At 47.6% G+C, this 22,874-nt stretch overlaps 2 protein-coding genes across 6 annotated transcripts in view; one reads left to right on the top strand and one right to left on the bottom strand.

Moving 5' to 3' along the window:
* XRCC1 (X-ray repair cross complementing 1) overlaps nt 1-17,818 on the bottom strand; it is a 29,617-nt gene extending 11,799 nt beyond the window's left edge. The window contains exons 1-3 of one of the 4 annotated variants that reach the window (XM_053607118.1): nt 17,625-17,818; nt 17,139-17,231; nt 7,325-7,435 (exon numbers count right to left, since the gene is read on the bottom strand). In XM_053607118.1, coding sequence (XP_053463093.1) covers nt 7,325-7,435; nt 17,139-17,231; nt 17,625-17,675 — 255 coding nt within the window. In that variant the 5' untranslated portion in view covers nt 17,676-17,818. Of the gene's footprint in view, nt 1-6,109; nt 6,182-7,324; nt 7,436-17,138; nt 17,232-17,624 lie in introns of those variants that run through there. The other 3 variants (XM_053607119.1, XM_053607117.1, XM_053607120.1) reach the window with 3 other exon arrangements.
* Nucleotides 17,819-18,904: 1,086 nt separating this feature from the next.
* PINLYP (phospholipase A2 inhibitor and LY6/PLAUR domain containing) lies at nt 18,905-21,702 on the top strand. Of its 2 annotated transcripts, XM_053607151.1 has the most exons (5): nt 18,957-19,026; nt 20,097-20,213; nt 20,815-20,967; nt 21,192-21,335; nt 21,521-21,702. In XM_053607151.1, exons 1-5 carry the CDS (start codon nt 18,957-18,959, stop codon nt 21,673-21,675), a joined length of 639 nt encoding a protein of 212 aa, XP_053463126.1. In that variant the 3' UTR covers nt 21,676-21,702. The 2 variants fall into 2 exon arrangements, with proteins under 2 accessions (XP_053463124.1, XP_053463126.1); XM_053607149.1 differs by lacking the exon at nt 20,097-20,213 and having other exon boundaries at nt 18,905-19,026.
* Nucleotides 21,703-22,874: the final 1,172 nt, after the last annotated feature.

Here is a 22,874-nt window from a genome sequence, read left to right as displayed (position 1 = left end):
TGTTGTCTCATCATCTGGCAGCTGGTAGTTTGCCTGGATACTGATTCCAGGTGACAAACAAGATTCTTTTTTTTTTTTTTTTGAGACAGAGTCTCACTGTGTCGCTATGGGTAGAGTACTACGATATTGGCTTAGCTCACAGCAACCTCAAACTTTTGGGCTCAAATGAGCCTCCTACCTCAGCCTCCTGTGTAGCTGGGACTACAGGAACCCACCACAATGCCTGGCTAGTTTTTCTCTCTTTTTTTTTTTCTGAGACAGAGTCTCACTTTGTAGCCCTTGGTAGAGTGGCATGGCATCACAGCTCTCAGAAACTTCACTCTGGGGCTTAAGAGATTCTCTTGCCTCAGCCTCCCAAGTAGTTGGGATTACCCGCACCCACCACAACACCCACCTATTTTTAGAGATAGGGGTCTCACTCTGGCTCAAGCTGGTCTTGAACCTGTGAGCTCAGGCAATTTTCCTGTCTCAGGCATCCCAGAGTGCTAGGATTACAGGCATGAACCACTGCCCCTGGCCTTTACTTAATTTTGTTATTTTATTTTTTAGAGCCAGAGTCTTACTTTGTCACCCTCGGTAGGGTGTCATGGCATCACAGCTCATAACAACCTCCAGCTCTTAGGCTTAGGCGATTCTCTTGCTTTTGCCTCCTGAGTAGCTGGGACTACAGGCACCCGCCACAACACCTGGCTATTTTTTGTTGCAGTTTGGCCAGAGCCAGGTTCGAACCTGCCACCCTCATTATATGGGGCCAGCGCCCTACTCACTGAGCCACAGGCGCTGCCCCGCACCTGGCCTTTAGTTTTTCTATTTTTGTTAGAGACAGGGTCTCACTCTTGCTCAGGCTAGTCTTGAATTCCTGAGCTCAAGGGATCCTCCTGTCTCAGCCTCCCAAAGTGCCAGGACTACAGGTGTGAGCCACTTTGGCTGGCCCAGAACATGATTTTAAAGAGCTGTGTGTGGTGGGTCAGGAGAGAACAGAAAACCAAACCTGGCTCCAAGCGCAGAAGAACAACATCTCTGAGATCACTGGCATCCCTACCCAAAAGGCGACACCTTCAGTAAGTAAATAGGGAGGTAATGTGTCTGGGAAAGAGTCAGTGGGATGTCTTTCTTGGTTTCAGCTCTGGGGAACAGCAGAGAAAAGATGAAAAAGTCTCTATGCAGAACTCCTCACAAGTCTGTACTCACAAGGATTTAGAGCACAATTTTATACTAGCTATCTGCATTGAAAAGCCCAAGCTGTGGGAGGCCAAGGCAAGTGGATCACTTGAGCTCAGTTCAAGGACAGCCTGAGCAAGAGTGAGACTGTCTCTACAAAAAATAGAAAAACTAGCAGGTCCCTTTAGTCCCAGCTACTCGGGAAGCTGAGGCAAGAGTTTGCTATGAGCTATGATACCATGGCACTGTACCTAGGGCTGTACGAGACTCTGTCTTGAAAGAAAGAAAAGAAGCAGCCAGGCCCAGTGGCTCATGCCTGCAATCCTAGCACTGTGGGAGGCTGAGGAGGGAGAATTGCTGGAGCTCAGGATTTCGAGACTTGCCTGAGCAAGAGTGAGATCCCAACTCCTAAAAAAAATGGAAAAACCCAGCCAGGTGCCACAGCAAGCACCTGTAATCCCAGTGGCTTCTGGAGGCTGAGGCAGTAGGATGCCCACAGCCTGAGTCTGAGGTTGCAGTGAGCTATGATGCCATTGCACTCTGCTCAGGGCATAGAGGGACTCTGTCTCAACAAAAAAAAAAAAAAGAAAGAAAGAAAAAGAGAGAGAGAAAAAAAAGAAGGAAAGGAAAGGAAAGGGAAAGGAAATGCAAACTCAAGCTGAAAATATTAAGTGGTCCTATGTCCACAGTCCTGCCTGAAGGCAGGGCAGATCTTCTCTGAAGGAAGGTACCTCAAAGCAGGTCATTAAAGAATTTCCACAGACATATTCTGAAGAACAGAAGTTAATGATTAAAAATACACACATATTTTTAATACAAGAACACAAGCTGCCCTGACTTAGAGTCAGCAGATATTGCAGACTATAGACTTATATGTACAAAAGCTACTTATTTGAAATTATAAGATAGAATATTTTTAAAGTATGTATAGTATTTAAAGAAATATATGAAGTTGGGCGGCGCCTGTGGCTCAGTGAGTGGGGCGCCAGCCCCATATGCCGAGGGTGGCGGGTTTGAGCCCAGCCCTGGCCAAACTGCAACAAAAAAATAGCCGGGTGTTCTGTAGTCCCAGCTGCTCGGGAGGCTGAGGCAAGAGAACTGCGTAAGCCCAAGAGTTGGAGGTTGCTGTGAGCCGTGTGACGCCACGGCACTCTACCCGAGGGCGGTACAGTGAGACTCTGTCTCTACAAAAAAAAGAAATATATGAAGATATTGGTGGTATGATGAAGGAATGAATGACAATCAAAATTTACAGTTCTGGCCAATAAAATCTAAGAGGAAGGCTGCAGGGGAATCTGAGAAAGATTTTCCTGATTAAAGAGAAACAGAGGCAGAAAGACAGCTGCTTCATCTCTGCCATTCTACCTCCTCCCCCACATTCTGCTTTGGATGCTACCAAATGATAGAGCAGTAGCAATCATCAGTGACAAGTGCAAGTCCAAAAGAATAAAGAAATGCCGGGTGGCGCCTGTGGCTCAAAGGAGTAGGGCGCCAGTCCCATATGCCGGAGGTGGCAGGTTCAAGCCCAGCCCTGCCCGAAAACCACAAAAAAAAAAAAAAAAAAAAAAAAAAAAAGAAATGCCAACCATTATCTTGAGTTGTTGAGCAGCCAGATAAACTCCAGGTCTGCCTAATGCCAGACTTCCCTCTCCTGTGAAAACAAAAAATGTGGGTGGTGCCTGTGGCTCAGTGAGTGGGGTGCTGGACCCATATACTGAGGGTGGTGAGTTCAAACCCAACCCCGGCCAAACTGCAACAATAAAAAAATTAAAAAAAAAAAAAGGGCGGCGCCTGTGGCTCAGTGAGTAGGGTGCCGGCCCCATATGCCGAGGGTGGCGGGTTCAAACCCAGCCCTGGCCAAACTGCAACAAAAAAATAGCAGGGCGTTGTGGCGGGCGCCTGTGGTCCCAGCTACTCGGGAGGCTGAGGCAAGAGAATTGCATAAGCCCAAGAGTTAGAGGGCGGTACAGTGAGACTCTGTCTCTACAAAAAAAAAAAAAGAAAACAAAAAATGTTCTCACTCACACAGTAAGCTACTTTTAGTTGGTATATTGTGTTACCTACTTAGTCTCTTTTCTAACTGACATACTGTGAATTTTGTTTTGTTTTGTTTTTTGTTTTGAGACAGAGTCCACTGTGTCGCCCTTGGTAGAGTGCTGTGGTGTCATAGCTCACAGTAAGCTCAAACTCTTGGGCTTAAGCTATTCTCTTGCCTCAGCCTCCCAAGTAGCTGGGACTACAGGCACCCGCCACAATGCCTGGCTATTTTTTTGTGGCAGTTGTCAATGTTGTTCAGATGGCCCAGGCTGGGTTTGAACCCGCCAGCCTCGGTCTATGTGGCCAGCGCCATAACCACTGTGCTACAGGCACCGAGCCCATACTGTGAAATTTGTAAAATTAGAAAATAAAGCCTTTTGCTGAGAAAAACACAGAATATAATTAACTATCTGTCTTTTTGCATCCAGCTTATTGTGAAAAGGAAATAACAAAGGCAGAAAATTACACAGAAGGAAAGCTATCTCCCTGGCCTTGACTAGACTGGTTTATAAATGCCTTATTTTGAGCTAACAGGAAAGCTGAATTTATCATTTAGTGACTAAAATGAAGGCATAAGGCAAGCTATGGTTGATAGCTGCTATCCACACTAAGAGGTAGATTTTTTCTGAATATACTCTACTCCTATTCATTGAATAGAGAAAACAACTCTGACTGGGCACAGTGGCTCAGTCCTGTAATCCCTGCACTTAGAGAGGCCAAGGCTGGAGGATCCCTTGAGATCAAGAGTTCAAGACCAGCCTGAGCAACATAGCAAGACCCCGTCTCTGAATTAAAAAAAAAAGAGAGAACAACTCTAGTTGTCTGACTTATATTATCTAACACTGTCTAAACTTTGGGAATTAAACCTTTAAACTCTAGTCTGTGATAACTTTAAAAGTTTATGAATCTCCTTTGTAGAATTTGGTGGGTGGAGCCGAACGTGTTGATTTTGTAGACAACAGTATTAGTTATTATATATATATTTAATGGCTGGGCATAGTAGCTCACAGGCCTGTAATCCCAGCACTCTGGGTGGATTGCCTGAACTCAGGAGTTCAAGACCAGCCCAAGCAAGAGTAAGACTGGCCCATTTCTACTAAAAATAGAAAAACTAGCCAGGCATTGGCTTAAGCCCAAGAGTTTGAGGTTGCTGTGAGCAATATGATGCCACAGCACCCTACCCAAGGCAACAGAGTGAGACTTGGTCTCAAAAAAAAAATGAAAACAACAACAAAAAAATGTGCTTTATACTTGATTTGTAGGTGACATTAATATTGACCATCCCCACTCTGCCCTTTTTCCTTTTCTTTCTTGGTTCTTCCAGTTATATCTGGAAGTTTAATCTTCTAATTTCTGGGTGGAAACTAAATATTATAAGCCCCAGAGTCTTTAATTCAGTCTTAGCTAGAAGTTGTAACAGAAACCTGAGACTCCAGCAGAAGTTTAATAAATGGGAGACTGTTGGCACAGGTCTCCTTGAAGAGACAAATCTTGACCTAGCATAGGTTAATTTTAGGTGTCAACTTGAGGGGATTGAGGACTGTCTGGATAACTGGTGAAACATTGTTTCTAGTGTGTCTGTGAGAGTGTTTCCAGAGGAGACCAATGTGTGAGCCTGTGGACTGAGTAGGAAAGATCTGCCCTCAATATGAGTGGGCACCCTGGATAGAATGAACAGGCAAAAGAAGGGTGAATTTTCTCTCTTCCCTGGAGAAGGATGCCTTTCTCCTGAACTTGGATATAAGAAGTCCACATTCGGCTTGGTGCCTATAGCTCAGCAGCTAAGGGCCCCTGCCACATACCCTGGAGCTGGCGAGTTCGAATCCAGCCCAGGCCTGCCAAACAACAATGACAACTACAACCAAAAAAAGCCAGGTGTTGTGGCGGGCGCCTGTAGTCCCAACTACTTGGGAGGCTGAGGCCAGAGAATCGCTTAAGCCGAGGAGTTGGAGGTTGCTGTGAGCTGTGATGCCATAGCACTCTACTGAGGGCGATATAGTGAAGACTCTGTCTCCAAAAAAAAAAAAAAAGTCAATAAACATTCAAGAAAAAAGCTCTCAACAAACTGAAAAACAACTTCTTCAACTTAGCAAAAGGTATCTATAAAAAACAAACAGCCTACAGCTAGCTAACACCATATTTAATGGTGAAAGATTTCAACACTTTCCCCTAAGATCAAGTACAAAGCAAGGATTTCCACTTTTATTTCTATTCAACATGGTACTGGAGGTAGTCAGTGTGACAAGGTGAGAAAAAGGAAAAAAAGGAAATTGCCTCTATTCACAGACACAACTGTCTATGTAGAGAAGCCCAAGGAATCTATATAAACCACAAGGATTAATAAATGAATTTAGCAAGGTCACAACACAAGTACCTTCAGCAAGGTCACAAGATACAAAGTCAACACACAAAAATGTGTGTAACCTAAGTTTAACCACAGAAAACATGAGACGTTTTGTAAAATAAGTGATATCTGACAAAAGTCGTTAACTAACCTCTGCTCTTTAAAAATGTCAATGGAACAAAACACAAAGAAAGTCACAGAAATTGTTGCAAAGGAAACCAAGGAGGTGTTACTAGTCAAAGCAATACATGATGCTGAATTTTCTTTTGCCATAAAGAACATTATTGGGACAAGGACAGAGATCTGAATAAGTTCTGAGGCCAGATGATATAGTATTATATCAGTGTTAATTTTGTAATTTTGGTAATTGTATTAAAAGTAAAAGAATTTTTTTTTTTTTTTGCAGTTTTTGGCCAGGGCTGGGTTTGAACCCACCACCTCTAGTATATGGGGCCGACGCCCTACTCCTTTAAGCCACAGGTGTCGCCCAGTAAGAGAATTTTTTTGGTTTTAGGAAACACCCACTGGAGTATGCAGGGATAAAGGGGTCTCATGTGTACAACTTACTCAGTTCAGACAAAAATGTGTACAAATTTGTTAACTTTGGGAAATCTGAGTGAAGAGTATAGACACTACTTCTGCAACTTTTGTGTAGGTCTGAAATAAAAAAGATAAAGTCATTGACAAATTGGTATGTAAAGGATCTAGAACAGTCAAGAGAGCTGGGCATGGTGGCCTATAATCCTAGTACTCTGGGAGGCTGAAGCAGGTAAATTGCTTGAGCTCAGGAGTTCAACACCAGCCTGAGCAAGAGCTGGTCCTTGTCTCTACTACCTGTCTCTACTTAAAACAGAAAAACTAGCTGGGTGTAGTGGTAAGCGCCTGAAGTCCTAGTTACTTGAGAGGCTGAGGCAAGAGGATCACTTGAGTCTAGGAGTTTGAGGTTGCTGTAAGCTAGGCTGACATCATAGCACTCTATCCAGGGCAAGAGTGAGACTTGGTCTCAAAGAAAAAAAAAAAAAGAATAGCCAAGAGAATCTTGAAGAAGACTAGCATTGGAAGCCCAACGCAACTTACTTTCAGTATGTACTTCTACTATAAAGACATAAAGATTACCTATAGCACTGGATGTAGTGGCTCATGCCAGTAATCCCAGCAATTTGAGAAACTAAAGCAAGAGGATCGCTTGAGGCCAGGAATTCAAGACCAGCCTAGGCAACATAATGAAATCCAACTTCTAAAGAAGAAAATTTTGAGACAGAGTCTCACTCTGCCACCCAGGGTAGAGTGCTGTGGCATCATCATTGTTCACAGCAACCTCAAACTCTTGGGCTTAAGCCATCCTCTTACCTCAGCCTCCCAAGTCCTCCCAGGACTACAGAAGTCCACCACCACACGCTCAACTACTTTTTCTATTTTTAGTAGAGATGGGGATCTCGCTCTTGCTCAGGTTGGTCTTGAACCCTTGAGCTCAAGCAATCCACTCTCCTTGGTCTCCCAGGGTGCTAGGATTACAGGCATGAGCCAGTGCACTCAGCCCAAATTTGTGCTGTTTTAAGCTGTGATGCAAACTCAGTCTCCTCCCTTATGTAGGAAGATTACTACCTTGTATTTGCCCTTTGTCCCCTCAGTACACTAAGAGATCCTCCAGAGCGCCAGAGGGCAGCAATCAGTCAGGTGTCCCTGTGCCCCATGTGGCCCTCCCAGAGGCCCCAAGGGAAACATTCATGGGGGAATGTGGGCCAGAGGTGGGCAGGAGACCTGTGTCACTTTTGTGCTTACCTCATAGTCTTGTTCTCCAGCACCCCCAGCTGAGCTGCCCACCAGCACCTCCACGAAGGCTGAGCCATCGTTTCCAATATCCACGCTGTGTATCTGCTCTTCCTTCTCCAGCTGTGGGCAGAGAAAGGCCACTGTAAGTGCCTTCTTTGTCCTCGGGTTCACTGTGAGACCTGAGGATAACCCCCATCTGGAGTGCCATGTACCTTGAAATGTCATCTGACAGTGGGAACCACAGCTGAGTGGTGCCACTGTGTCCCTGCATGTAGCACATGGCCTAGCACAGAGCAGAGCCTGAAAAAGACTGGCTGAATGAACCCATACCCCCACCCTACATGTACCTGTTCTCCTGAGCACTCCAGAGTCTACCAGATTGGCTTGTAACAGGTCACCACCACGGCGCTCTTCTTAGTGGCATTTGCCAGAGTTATAACTTTATTCTAGTCATCTTGCAGATTAACAGCATGTGTCATCCCTGACCTGCAATCTGAGGGCAGGGCTTTGTCTGGTTTTGCTCACCACCAAATTTAACGGTAAAAGATTTCAACACTTTTCCCTAGATTCTTGGGTTTGAATCTCAGCTCTGCAGTACACTAGCTAAATGGCCTTGCCAGCTAACCTGGAGCTTTGGTTTTCTCATCTGTAAATTAGACTGATCATCTTACCTAAGATCATGCACATAAATAATGGCTATGAGGCATGGCACTAAGTGGCCCTGGCATGCTGTCAATTAGGAGGCATTATTAGTTGATGCCCGATAATTGTCTATTAGAAGAAGAAAAGTGCTATCTATCTGTAGGAAGGCTTCCCTCAAAGGATCTGCCATTCCTATGTGACACTGAAGGTGCAGAACGTTGTGTGTCCATGAAAGGCAGTTAGGAACAGTTGAAGCAAGTCTCCTGTCTTCCAGTTTGGGGCTCTTTTATTAGGATCCTAGAATCACAATTTATTAAAATCCTCCAACATATTTAATCCATCACCCTACACTTCCCTCCCTCATCCCTGAGACTATCTTATTTTCTAATCTGCTCTGTCACATCCCTATCAGGAGGTCACCAAAACATCACCTGCACACACCTACACACAGGTGCTGTATCAGAGACTGGACTTGGGGCAAGTCAGGCCTGGGCTCAAATCCAGCCCTGCCATTTCTAAGCTGTGTAACCCTAGGTGACAAAACCAACGTCTCTGAAAAGCAGTTTCTTCATATGCAAAAGGAAAAGATTGTCATAATAACCGTCCTTCTGAAGGGAGCTGACACAGAATAACTACAACAGTTGCAGCTGACATCTGAGTGTCCACGATGTGCCAGACTCGTACTATTCTCCTCGCTACAGCTCTGCAGGCAGGTGCTATAATTATCTCCATTTTACACATGAGCACAAGGAGGCAGGAAGTAGTTATGTAACTTCACAGCTGCTGGGTGGCAAAGCCAGACCGGAACCCAGGCAGATGGCTAAAGTCGTGTGTGCTGTTCCACCATGCCACTAGAGAAAGGCAGTGCAGGGTGGTGCCTGTAGCTCAGTGGGTAGGGCGCCAGCCATACACACCAAGGCTGGAGGGTTTGAACCTGGCCAGGGCCAGCTAAAACATCAAGGACGACGGCAGCAACAAAAACAAAAAAAGTAGCTGGGCATTGTGGTAGGCGCCTGTAGTCCCAGCTACTTGGGAGGCTGAGGCAAGAGAATCACTTAAGCCCAGGAGTTTGAGGTTGCTGTGAGCTGTGACACTGTATCACTCTATCCAGGACGACAGCTTGAGACTCTGTCTCAAAAAAAAAAAAAAGGCAGTGCAGAGCGCAGGGCCTTCCCCAGGGTGAGGCCAGGTGGCCCCCTGATGACTCCCATCTGCTCCCAGCCCTGGTCCCGTGCAGTATATGGTGTGGCTTAGACACAAGAAGCTCCAGTCTTGCTGCTCAGCCTCCTGCCAGACTTGGTCACTCTCCTCCAACCATATCAGCCTTCCTTCTGTGCCAAGGACAGGCTGGCTCCTTCTACCTCAAGGCCTTTATAGCTGTCATTTCCCCCTGCCTGGGCCACTCTTCCCTCAAACCCTCCCATGGTTGATTTGATACCCTCCATCATCCTGGTCTCTATTCAAATGTTAACTCTTCAAATCAAACAAAGTAGCCTCCTTCACAACCTATGGGTGCCACTCTCTATCCCCTGACTCAGCTTTATTTTTCTTCATTATCACCACCTGTTATTACACGTTTTGTTTGTTTGTTTATATCTGTCCTTTTTTTAAAAGACAGGATCTCACTCTGTCACTCAGACTGGAATGCAGTGGTGCAATCATAGCTCACTGCACCTTGAACTCCTGGCTCAAGTGATCTTCCTGCCTCAGTCTCTCCAGTAACTGGAACTAAAGGTGCACACAACTGTGTCCAGCTTTGTTGTTTATATTTGTATAGCATCTATCTCCCCCCCACTAGACGTTTTCTTTTTGAGATAGTCTCATTCTGTTGCCCCAGGCTAGAGTGCCATGGGGTCAGCCTAGCTCACAGAAACCTCAAACTCTTGGGCTCAAGCAATCCTCCCACCTCAGCCTCCTAAGTACTTGGGACTAAGGCTGGGTGCAGTGGCTCACACCTATAATCCTAACACTCTGGGAGGCCTAGGCCGGTGGATTGTTTGAGCTCAGGAGTTCAAGACGAGCCTGAGCAAGAACGAGACCCATCTCTACTAAAAATACAAAAACTGAGGTAAGAGGATCGCTTGAGGCCAAGAGTTAGAGGTTGCTATGAGCTATGATGCCACAGCACTCTATCTAGGGCAACAGCTTGAGACTCTGTCTCAAAAAGAAAGAAAAATAGTACCTGGGACTACAGGTGCCCACTACCATGTACGGCTAATTTTTCTATTTTTAGTTGAGATGGGGTCTTGCTCTTGCTCTTGCTCAGGCTGGTCTTAAACTCCTAAGCTCATGCAATCCTGCCTTGGCCTCCTAGAGTGCTGGGATTACAGACCTGAGCCACTGCACCTGGTATGCTGTGTGAGTCTAGAGCAAATGCTTTCATTCCACCCCTTCTGCCTATTTCCTAACCTAGAACAACTTCAATCTGATAAAGTTGCTATGAAAATTTACATGAGGAATACATACAAAGTCCCCGGAATAGCGCCTGGCACACTGTAAATGTCAGCTGCTAATACAATCACCACAGGTGGTCTTCAATACATTCCTGATGAGATAGACAGGTGGATGAACAGGAAGGTGGCATTTTCTTTCTTTCTCTCTCTTTTTTTTTTTTTCTCCATTTTTTGCCGGGGCTGGGTTTGAACTTGCCACCTCCAGCATATGGGGCTGGCACCCTACTCTTTTGAGCCACAGGCGCCGCCCAAATGGATGGGTTTTGGCTGCATGGCCAAGTGGGGGCAATGGATGACCAGTGGATGTAATTCTTTTTTTTTTTTTGGTTTTTGGCCGGGGCTGGGTTTGAACCTGCCACCTCTGGCATATGGGACCGGTGCCCTACTCCTTGAGCCACAGGCGCCGCCCTCTTTTTTTTTTTTTTTGCAGTTTTTTTTTTGGCCAGGGCTGTTGAACCCACCACCTCTGGCATATGGGGCCGGGCTGGCACCCTACTCCTTTGAGCCACAGGCGCCACCCTAGGAAGGTGGCATTTTCTTTCTTTCTTTCTTTCTTTTTTTTTTGAGACAGTCTCACTTTGTCACCCTTGGTAGAGTGCCGTGGCACCACAGCTCACAGCAACCTCCAGCTCTTGGGCCTAAGTGATTCTCTTGCCTCAGCCTCCTGAGTAGCTGGGACTACAGGCACCGCCACAACACCCGGCTATTTTTTGATTGCAGTTTGGCCGGGGCTGGGTTTGAACCCACCACCCTCGGCTCCCTACTCACTGAGCCACAGGCACCGCCCTGGAAGTGGCATTTTCTAATGGAACAAGCACCACCTGAGTAGTAACTCTGGCTCTGCCCTCCCTCACTAAGGGGCTCTGGGGAGTCACTTCTCTGTTCCCTGCCTCAGTGTCCCACAAGTCATAAAGTGGTCACTAAGGCTAATGTTTCTAGATTCTCACTGTGTACCAGGTGCTTGGTATGCTTCCTATTGTTTCCTATTGCTATTATAACAAATTACCACAAACTTCATGGCTAAAAACAACACAAATTTATTATCTTATAGATCTGGAAGTCAGAAGTCTCAAATTTCATCTTATGAGGCTAAAATGCAGGTGTGGGCAGGGCCATGCTCCTTCTGAACACTCAAGAGGGGAATCTGTTTCCTTGTCTCTTCAGCTTTTAGAAGCTGCTGGTGACCTTGACTTGAAGCCTCTTCCCCATCTCCAAAGCTGGCGACAGCATCACTCAGACCTCTGCTCCTGTCGTCATGGCTCTGTCTCTGACTCTGGCTCTCCTGCCTCCCTCTTTCCTTTACAAGGACTCTCATGATTACCTGAGGCCCCCTGGGTAATCCAGGGTACTCTCCCCACCTCAGGATCCTTAACTTAATCAAATCTGCAAAGTTTCTTCTGTCATTAAAATAAGATAATCACAGGTTCTGGTGACTAGGACCTAGTCTGCTACACCTACCACAGTTAAGCATCACCAGGCTAGGCATCATCGAAGCCTCAGAACCACTTTAAGTAGAAGGGTCTGTTACCACTCCAGTTTTATAGATGGGGAAACTGAGGCTCAGGCAAGTTAAATCAACAACTTACACATTACACAAGGTACTAACTAGCAGGGCAATGTGGATTCACATACCTGAGTGCAAAGCCCTGTCTAATACCAACTCTTTTTTTTTGAGACAGTCTTACTTTGTTGCCCTTAGTAGAGTACACTGGCGTCATAGCTCACAGCAACCTCAAACTGTTGGGCTCAAGTGATCCTCTCTCGCCTCAGTCTCCCGAGCAGCTGGGACTACATGTGCCTGCCACAACGCCTGGCTATTTTTAGAGACAGAGTCTCACTCTTGCTCAGGCTGGTCTCGAACCCTTGAGTTCAGGCAATCTACCCACCTTGGCCTCCTAGAGTGTTAGGATTACAGGCGTGAGCCACCACACCCAGCTCTAACAACTCTTCTCAACTCCTCTAGTCCAATCCAACTCCTCTAGTCCAAAACCTGAATTCACAGCTCAGTGCCTGAAACTCAGCAGCTAGGGCATCAGCCACATACACTGGAGCTGGCAGGTTTGAACCCAGCCAGGGCCTGCCAAACAACAATGACAACTACAACCAAAGAAAAAAAAATAGCCAGGCATTGTGGCAGGTGCCTGTAGACCCAGCTACTTGGGAGGCTGAGGCAGGAGAATCACTTAAGCCCAAGAGTTTGAGGTTGCTGTGAATTCTGATGCCATGGGTCTACTGAGGGAAACATAATGAGACTTTGTCTCAAAAAAAAAAAAAAAAAAATGCACCTCCAGTGATACATGGGAATTCCATTTGAACCATGTCCCAGCCATCCCCTCCGGCCCAGGAGTGGTTAGCAAAGAAGGTGGAATTCCCCACCAACAGGTGATAGGTTGGTGACAGAGCCTGCTGTGGCTGCACCAAACAAAAAAGGTGTGTGAGGCTGTCACGAGCAGAAGGCTGAACCCTGTGTGGTAGTATCTAGATGTTGCATAATAGTATTTGAAGGAGAAAATGAAGGGTAGTAGAAAAACTCACAGATGAGCCTACTGTCTTGGTGCCCAGAGATTTCTGCTTTCAGAGTTTCACTTTAGAAGAACCCAAATTAGCAGTTAGTGATTCAGTTACCCCACATATTGGCAATCGCCACATGTAATCAGACTTTCCAAAGGGTCTCCAATGTGACATAAGTTAACAGCTGTGGCAGTACTGGTCCCCCTGCTTCTGTGCTTGGCTCTTGCAATTTATTCTCTCTCTCTTTTTTTCTTTTGAGACAGAGTCTCACTCTGTTGAGCCTCCCAAGTAGCTGGAACTACAGGGGCCTGGCATGACACCTGGTTAGCTTTCTATTTTTAGTAGAGATGGGATATTACTCTTGGCTCAGGCTGGTCTTAAACTCCCAAGCTCAAGCAATCCACCAGCCTTGGCCTCCCAGAGTGCTAGGATTACTGGCATAAGCCCGACCCTTGCAATTTATTCTCAACGTGGAACTAGCAGGATCCTGTGAAGACCTAAGTCAGAATGTGTCTCTTGTCTGCTCAGAGCCCTCCAGCAGCTTCTGTCTCACCCAGTGTAAAAGATTAAGTACTAACAGTGGTTTTCCAGACCCCAGGTGTCTGAGGGACTTCCACAACTACTCCATTAGCTACTCTCCTACTTCTCCCCCCATCCCAGCTAACTCAACCCAGCCACACTGGCCTCCCTCCTGTCCTCCAACATGAGAGGCACAAGCCCACTTCAGAGTCTTTGTCTTCTCCCCAGAAACATGTGTAGCTCATTTGTTTAAATGTCATCCTCTGGCTCGACACCCATAGCACCCATAGCACAATGGTTAAGGCGCCAGCCACATGCCCCAAGGCTGGCAGGTTCAAACCCAGCCCACGCCAGCTAAACAACAATGACAACTGCAATAAAAAACAGCCTGTGGTCCCAGCTACTTGGGAGGCTAAGGCAAGAGAATTGCTTAAGCCCAAGAGTTTGAGGTTACTGTGAGCTGTGATGCCAGGGTGACATAGTGAGACTCTGTCTCAAAAACATAAATAAATAAATAAAATAAAAATTTTTAAAAGTCATCTTCTTGGGGAGGCCTTCTCTGACCTCCCATTTTAATAAAAACTTCTTAGCTGGGTGTTGTGGCGGGCGCCTGTAGTCCCAGCTGCTCGGGAGGCTGAGGCAAGAGAATCGGGTAAGCCCAAGAGTTGGAGGTTGATGTGAGCCGTGTGACGCCACGGCACTCTACCCGAGGCCAGTACAGTGAGACTCTGTCTCTACAAAAAAAAAAAAACTTCTTGCCAGGCGATGCCTGTGGCTCAGTGGGTTGGGCACTGGTCCCATATACCGAGGGTGGCAGGTTCGAACCCAGACCCAGCCAAACTGCAACAAAAAAATAGCCAGGTGTTGTGGCAGGTGCCTGTAGTCCCAGCTGCTCGGGAGGCTGAGGCAAGAGAATCACCTAAGTTCAGGAGTTGGAGGTTGCTGTCAGCTGTGACGACACAGCACTCTACTGAGGGTGATAAAGTGAGACTCTGTCTCAAAAAAAAACAAAAACCTCTTGCCACAGCCCACACCTAGCTGAGGTACTCCCTTTTCCCTAAATAGTTTAATTTCCTTCTCGACTTGTCAGTCTTTCCCTGCTAACATGAAAGCTCCACACAACTGAATACTTGTCTAATGCTGTCCACTGCTATGTAGGCTCAGTACCTAAAATAATGTTTCACTTATCGTAGGCACTTAATAAATAACTGTTGAATAAATGAACAAATGAATGAACTAACAAATCTATCATCTACTCTCAAGTCTGCAGGTCCTAGCCCTGTATTGACAATGCCCTGTCTATAGTTCCATGTCTGATTCCTAACGATGGGGATCCCTCCAATGTCCCAAATTTACATCAAAGCTGGAAATCCTAACTGAAATGCAAGTTGTGCCTTCTGTGGGCACAAAAATACTCCGTCTCTCCCAGGCCAGAGAATCCTCTGCCTCACCTCTCTGGTTTCCACCTCCCATGTCCTGCCTCTTCTGCCTCCAGTCTCTCTGTTCCCAAAGCAACTGAGATAACTGAACTGAATGTGACTTCTTTGGTGTCACCTGATCATAAGAAAGCCCACAGAATCATCCGCCAGTAATAAAAACACAAATCCCTCCCTTTACACAAACACCTACATGTTGACAGAGCACTTTTGCAGACATTATGTCATGAAATTTTCACAACATCCCTGGGCTTAGATGTCATTAGTCCCAAAGGACAGATGAGAAAACAGATTTAAAGAAATGAAACGTGGCTCAGTGCCAGTAGCACATTGGTTATGCGCTGGACACATGCACCAAGGCTGGTGGGTTAAAAAAAAAAAAAAGAAATGAAAACAATTTGCCTGAGGTCACAGAGTAAGAAGAAGAGCTGGGGACTTGAATCCAGGTCGTAGGACTAAATAGTCAGCAACCTGTATCTCCCACAATTTAAAAAACTGGCTGTCAGGCAAGTTGCACACCTTTGGGCCTCAGTTTCCTCATCTGTACAATGGAGACAAAAGCAGACCCTAGGTCATGGGATTTTGGTGAGAATTCAATGAGTTAATCCATGTGAGGTGTATAAAATAATGACCAGCAGGTTGTAATGTTGAATCATATTAGCTCTCATTATTATTCTTTTTTTTTTTTTTTTTGAGACAGAGTCTCAACTGTCGCCCTGGGTAGAGTGCTTGTGGCGTCACAGCTCACAGCAACCTCAAACTCTTGGGCTTAAGCGATTCTCTTGCCTCAGCCTGCCAAGTAGCTGGGACTACAGGCACCCACCACAAGGCTGGGCTATTTTTTGGTTGTAGTCGTTCGTCATTGTTGTTTGGCAGGCCCAGGTTGGATTTGAACCCTCCAGCTCTGGAGTATGTGGCTGGGGCCCTAGCCACTTTAGCTACAGGCGCCAAGCCTCATTATTATTCTTAGATTAGAAATTTAGGAGATGCGGGCAGTGCCTGTGGCTCAAGGAGTAGGGTGCTGACCCCATATACCAGGGGTAATGGGTTCAAGCCCAGCCCTGGTCAAAACTGCAAAAAAAAAAAAAAAGAAAAGAAAAGAAAAGAAATTTAGGAGATGCTTAAAATCCTAAAATCATTACGACAATTTGTGAGTGTGTATATTTTTCCTGGCAAAAGAATTCTCGGCTTCTAATTCTCAAAAGGCATTGTGACCCAAAACTTTTTTGAAACCAATGAGCAAGAGAGAGAACACGAATATGTCCAATTATCAAACACAATCTTGTAAGCCTTGCTTCCCCAACATCCCTCCCCTAAAACCTCTACATTCGGAACTAAGGAAATGTGGCCCGAATCAAGAGAGCCAGCATGTGAACACAAAGCAGTATGATGCTGAGCACCAACACTCAGTTGTGGGCTCTGATCTTGGCACTGTTATTTATTAGGAGTGATCACAGCCCCTACATCATACCACTCCTATGAATGGTGAGATCATGCAGGTAAAACACCCTGGCCACCTCCTGGCAAGGAGAAGACGCTTAAAACCCATTTAGCTCTCTTCTCTCAATGGTTTCTTATCTCTGACAGGAACAGCCTGTTTGGAATTCTATGATCTTTCCTGTTTGTCTCCCTCCAGATTCACAGGGCTGTGGTTCGGATTCAGTGATTATATGTATAGAACACACTCAGAAAGACACAGCCGGCATTCCAGAATAGTAGCTTACACTGGCCACTTATTTCCCCTGCCTACACTTCAGTCGGCCCCCCCCACCCCCCGCTTTAAAACGCAGTTAATTTGGCTTAGTTGATCTTCCAGGACACCTTCCAGCCCTGAGCCCACTGACTTCGGGAGGCAGGAGAAACAGCAACGATTCATTCTGTTCCAGCTGAGGAAACTACGGCTCAGAAAATGAAAGCAACCTACAGAGGCCACTCACTGATTCCTGTGGTCATCTTAGACCTCATCCTTCTTGGGTCTCCTTTCTACTCTGCCTAGGGGCCCAGGGATTATGCTGTCCATTTTCCAGGTAAGGAAGCTGAGGCCCTTGGGCGGCGCCTGTGGCTCAAAGGAGTACAGCGCCGGCCCCATATGCTGGAGGTGGTGGGTTCAAACCCAGCCCTGGCCAAATACCACAAAAAAAAAGGAAGCTGAGGCCCAGAAGGGAAAGTGGCTCAACCCATTGCCAGCTGGCTCCGGAGCAGAATCTGGACCGTGGGACTCCAGGCTCCTAGTAAATAAGTATAGGGGCGGGTCAGGATCACCTGTAGGACCACAGAGATAGTCTTCTCGCCTGCCTTGGCCGCCCGCCATTTTCGGTAAGTGTCTGCTTTGAGAAGGTTTTCTGCACAGTGAGTCTGGAAACAAGAGTGGGAAAGGAGAATTAGGGCACAGAGATGAGAGGTAGGCCTCCAGCTCTCAGACTATTTCAAATCCTCCCAACTCTACTGCAATTCTCCAGATTTAAACTCCCCCGTTAATCTCCCCCCGCCCCGCACTCTGCCTTAAACTTCCCGGACACTTTCCCCTGGAAATTCACATATGGGCTCCCCTATTCCTCCTTTTCTCTCCGGAAGTTGCACAGAGACGCTGGAAGTTCCCGGATTCCACATCTCTCTCAGAATTCACTTTGAACCTCCTGGAAATCCCAATGACCCTCCTTACACTTCTACAAGAATCCCAAAAGTTCTTTTAGTGCTCTCTCATTAATTCCCTTATGCCTTCCGACCTCCCATACGCCGGTCCCTCACCGAGTCCTGGCTGCTACAGGACACGACGTGGCGAAGGCGGATCTCGGGCATGTCAAAGTGGTGGGCTTTTCTTGGCCCAAAGGACAAGTGAGGGCCTGAATTGGGGGGCGGAGAGGAGGGGCGTCCTGCGCGGGCTTCAGTGCGCAAGCGCGCGAGGGTCGGGCCTTTCAAAACGCGGCGCGCCGGAGCGCGCGTCGACACCGCGCATGCCCATTCTAGCCTCTCCATGGAGGTGGGCAATGAAGCGCTGTTTGCCCTAGCAACGAGCTTTTTCTTTAGCCCCGCCTCTCTTGGGCTCCACCATTCTCAGGCCCTTGTTCCTGATGACGTCTACACCCAGCATTCTGGGAGCCTAGCAACAGGAGCGGTCTCCGAGATTGGTGGCTAGAAGAAACTCGCCATTCTCATTGGACAACACAGTCACCACCCAAACCGAACCCGAGAAAGTAGGAGGGCCGCACACCTGAGTGAATTTTCGCGGGGAGCCCAAATCCGGCTATGGCACTATCCTCCCGCGCTGGCTCCTTCTGCTACACTCTTCCCCATCCTCCCCTGTGCCGCCCCCCCACCCCAAAAATCTCTCAGATCTCACTCAGCCTTATGCCTGAAGCCAAGAGAGAGTGAGTCAAGGTCCTTAAATAAAACACAAAGCATGAGCCCAAACCTCACACTCACACACTCTCCGAGCATAGGGTGCTTCCACAAATGCCTCAGTTTCCCAATATATGACCTGCAGGCATCTGTCCCCTACCACGCCCGCCTCTGAGCGCTGACAGGCTCCCCTCTGTTCGGTCCCCTGGAGACTAGGGTGCACCCTCGGGCGGGTCGGAGCTGTAGACAGCTCAGACACAGAAGTGTGAGCCAAGCACGTGAAAGAGAAAGGAAGGGAGACAAGGCACCCAGGCCCCGCAAGACGAGTCTGGACGTGCTGGACGCTCCCAGACAGGGGTCCACCCACACTGCCATGCTGGGCGCCGGAGATCCCAGTCTTGCAGCCACTCTACACCCGCAGGGAATGAAGTGACCCAACTCTGACCTTGTTCTTCCATCAAATAAATAAATGAAAGATGTGCTGAGAAGGTGATAAAATAAGGAACTGATCTTCTTGGACCTGAGGGAAAAGGGAGTTGGAAGTCTGATCTCCTGGGTCCCTTGTGGAGGAGGGGCCTGGGCACAAGATGCCTAGGTCCCTTTTGGATGCAGGTTTAGCCTTCCCAACCAGGCCACAGAGGACTGCCCTGGGTTCTGACCTCCGGGTGAAGGTGGGTCTGGACCCGCCCCTCCTCAGCTTCCTATAAGGGCTGGGGACCTGGGACTGCAGGTTCACACACCATGAGGTCCTCCACAAGACCAGGGACCTTTCTGCTGGCCTTCATGCTGCTCTGCACCCTCCTGGGTCTTGGTGAGTGACAAGGGACCTGGACTCCTTGGTGGGACCTCAAGAAAAGAAAGACTGGGAGAGAGCACTCAGCAAGGTCTTCAGGGGATTTTGGGAAAGGGAGGCATCTGGCAATTCAGGCTCGTGGAGGAGGCAGAGAGATAAAGGAACAGAAAGCCTAGGGCTCCAAGGGAAGAAAAGCTCATGTGAGTGGATCCCTGAGAGAGGGTGTTTGGTGGGCTCTGAATCTTCTGTCTCCCAGGCAGAGTCCCAAAATAAGATACCTGAATTCTAGAAAATCAAATGACAGCATGACTAGAAGGGAAATCTATTTTTTTAAAAATAATAATAAAAAAAAATAGCCAGTATGGCAAGATCAGCCTGGGCAGCTTAGCAGATCTCCATCTCTAAAGTAATAACAACAATAATAATAAAGGGAGGAGATATTTCCTTTCTCCCTGCCCTCTAAGGAGTTCATGCCCTAGTTCCCTCTTCTCTTGGACATGGGAGTCCAGGAAAACCTCACTTTACCCAGGCCCCAGGAATCTATGGGCGCTAGTTGCCTCCTCTCATAGGACCAAGGAGTCTATGCCCTCAGCCCTCCGTCCTCACCATCCCTCCTTGACCTGGGATGCAGACCCAAGCCCCAGGCACCCCTGCTGAGCTCCTATTGTCTGCAAGACTTATGTGGTACCTGCAAGGGGGAGTCCCACACCCAAGAACCAGCTGGACCTGAAGTTTCACAAAAGCCCATGAAAACCTTCACCTTGACCCCTCCCTGCCCCTGGGCTTTCTCCGGGAACCCTGGCGTCCAAAGTCCTCAACCTTGTAATTAGGGAAGCAGGCTTCTTGGTGGAGTTGCTTCCAGCTCCTCAAAACAGCTTTTAGGGCATCATCACCACTTCCTTATCAGGTTCTGGACAGTTCCCTGGAGAGTGGTCAATATCCCACCAGTAAAAAGTCAGGAGACACCAGTCCTTTCCTTCCTCAGGACCCCAAAGTCCATCTCTCCTGCCCCCCTCTCCCTCTGGTCTCCAAAGTCAAAGTCCCAAGACTTTGTGACCCATAACTAAAGCCCACCCTCTACACTGCAGGGTGCCCACTAAGCTGCGAGGTATGTAAGGGCTCTGGGCCCACGTGCAGTGGAAAACTGAAGACGTGTGATGCTGGCAAGGACGCATGCGTCATCCTTGTGGGGGAGTCCAGTACAAGTACGAGGGTGTGAGTGGGGGAGGGGAAGGTGTACCATCCAAGTAGAAGATACTGTGGGGAGGGGAGGGGGTACAGAACCATTACAGTTCTCAGGATGGGTTGGGTGTGGGAAGAAAATCAGAGGAGGGCAAGAAAGTGTGAAGGACTATTCCCAGATGGAGGGAAGGAGAATTAAATGCTGTTGGCTGGACACAGTAATTCAGGCCTTTAATCCTAGCACTTTGGAAGGCTGTGGCAGGAGGATCACTTGAGCCCAGGAATTTGAGGTTGCAATGAGACCATAAATGCAAGGTCTGAGGAGTGACAATGGAAGAATCTGAGAATGTGGTGCAGGGAGCATCCTGGGGTTTGTAGGAAGAGATTATAGCACAGGGAGGGAAGGGCAAAGTGATGAAGGCTGGAAGAGAACGTGTCACACAGCCCTGGGGAGGCCATAATTGGCCTGAAAAAGAGAAGGATGGCTGTGGAGTGGAGTGGAAGGGACCACATCAGGAAGTTGCAGGTTTGGGGAGATGTAGGATTAGGAGAGACCCTGAGGCATGGGCAGTAGGCCAGGAAGTGGTCAGCCAGAGCCCCCTCTTTCTGTTCCCCACTGGACAGAGGGCCAACAGTCGGTGAACACCTACAAGGCCTGCATCAAGTTCAGTGACTGCTACTCTGGTTTTGTGTCCACCACCATGAGCCCCAAGGACTACATGGTATCCAACGCGCACTGTTGCCAGAGTGATGGCTGTAACCGTGGCTCTGTTCCGCGTAAGTGCCAGCTCAGCTGCACCCCAGGAGCCCGCAGTGTGTGCTCTGGCTCACCGCCAGCCAGCGCTGTAACAACGGGCATGCACCTTGGTTGCTCTGAGCCTCTGTTTTCTTACCTGTAAAATGCAGGGTCCATTAGTAACCCTGGTGTTCTCCAGGGTTCTAGGGTGTTTGGGAACAGTTTAAACATCCCTATTCACCTTACACTTTATCCTCACCTTCAGCTCCCCAGAACAATCGTACTGAAAATGGCCTGCTTTGCCCTGCCTGCATTGCACCCTTCCAGGAGACATGCCCAGGGACCCAGGCATCCCGCTGTGTTGGCCAGGAAACCCACTGCATCTACTTTGCTGGCAGCGTGCAGGCTGGTGAGGCTGCGTAGATCTCTGGAGCAGGAGATGGGGTCCCTAGAACTAGAGGGCCAAACTTCTAGATTCCGGAGGAAGAGGGGGCTCTAGAGAAGTGGGTAAGGAGGTGATTGGAGCCAGGATTCCTGGGTCATGAGGAAAAAGGGGTTGGAGTTCCTAATTCTCATCTGAAATCTCCTTCACAGGTATCTTCAACGCCAAATTTGCTACTCGTGGCTGTGCCACAGAGAGTGCCTGTTACACCAAGGTTGGGGCTGAGGTACCCTCAGCCTCCTATCTCTACTTCCTCCGCAGAGCAGACTGCCTACCAGCCCCCCAGCCCCCTGGCAGGGCTGAGTGAAGAACTGAGGAGTATGTATGTGGCTTGAAGTCCCCATTTGTCTGTAGTCTGCAGCTCCCCATGTTCCTATAAATTAAACAAGAGAGAGCAAGCTTGAGTCCTTGTAATATGATGCATCTTGGGAAGGGGGTGTGTGCAGAGAGTAGGGGTCTTAATCTTTTCTTTCTTTCTTTTCTTTTTTTTTTTGTTTGTTTTTGTTTTTGAGACAGAGTCTCACTCTGTTACCCTGGGTAAAGTACTGTGGGATGGTAGCTCACAGCGACTTCAAACTCCTGGGTTCAGGTGATCTTATTGCTTCATTCTCCCAAGTAGGGAGAAAAACTAGCCTGGCTAGTTTTCTATTTTTTTTTTTAGTAGAGACAGGGTCTTGCTCTTGCTCAGGCTGGTCTTGAATTCTTCAGCTTAGGCAATCCAGCCACCTTGGCCTCCCAGAGTGCTACAATTATAGGTATACGCCACCTCACCCGGCCATAATCTTTTCAAATCCCCTTTTTTCAAGGAAGTGAGGGAATACCTTTCCTTCTATAAGGGATTACTCTTTGCCAGGTCCCTATGGTAAGTGTTTCCCATAGTATATCTCATTTCATGATCACAACTCTATGAAGTTGGTGTTGTCCCCATTTTACAGATGAACAAACTGGGGCACAGAGTGTAGGTGTCACTTGCCTTTGCCTTGGGTCAAACAGCTAGGAAACAGCCCTGATTGGAACCTGAATGTGATAGACTCCAGGTTCCAGATCACCTTTCCTGATTAACCCCTCTCTCTTTTTGCTCCATTTTTCATGCCTGCAAAATGTAGACATTAATAGTTATAGCAGTGTTTTCCAACCTTTTTTATCTCATGGCACAATTGAACGTACAAACTTCCACAGCACACTTAAATTATGTTGATTCAAAAAAAAAAAGTAAAAAAAATACTGTGCTTTGAACTTTTTTTTTTTTTGAGACAAAGAGTCTCACTACGTTAACCTCAGTAGAGTGCTGTGGCATCACAGCTCACAGCAACCTCAAACTTTTGGGCTTACGAGATTCTCTTGCCTCAGCCTCCCAAGTAGTTGAGACTACAGACGCCCACAACACCTGGCTATTTTTTGGTTGTAGTTGTCATTGTTGTTTGGCAGGTCCAGGCTGGGTTCAAACCCACCAGCTCTGGTGTATGTGACTGGCGCCCTAGCTGCCAAGCCTGTGCTTTGAAGTTT

The sequence above is a fragment of the Nycticebus coucang genome, chromosome 10 (assembly GCF_027406575.1).
Source record: "Nycticebus coucang isolate mNycCou1 chromosome 10, mNycCou1.pri, whole genome shotgun sequence".
NCBI classification, from domain to species: Eukaryota; Metazoa; Chordata; class Mammalia; order Primates; family Lorisidae; genus Nycticebus; species Nycticebus coucang.
The sequence above is the reverse complement of the archived record's forward strand: the minus strand, read 5'-3'. Positions and strand labels throughout refer to the sequence as shown.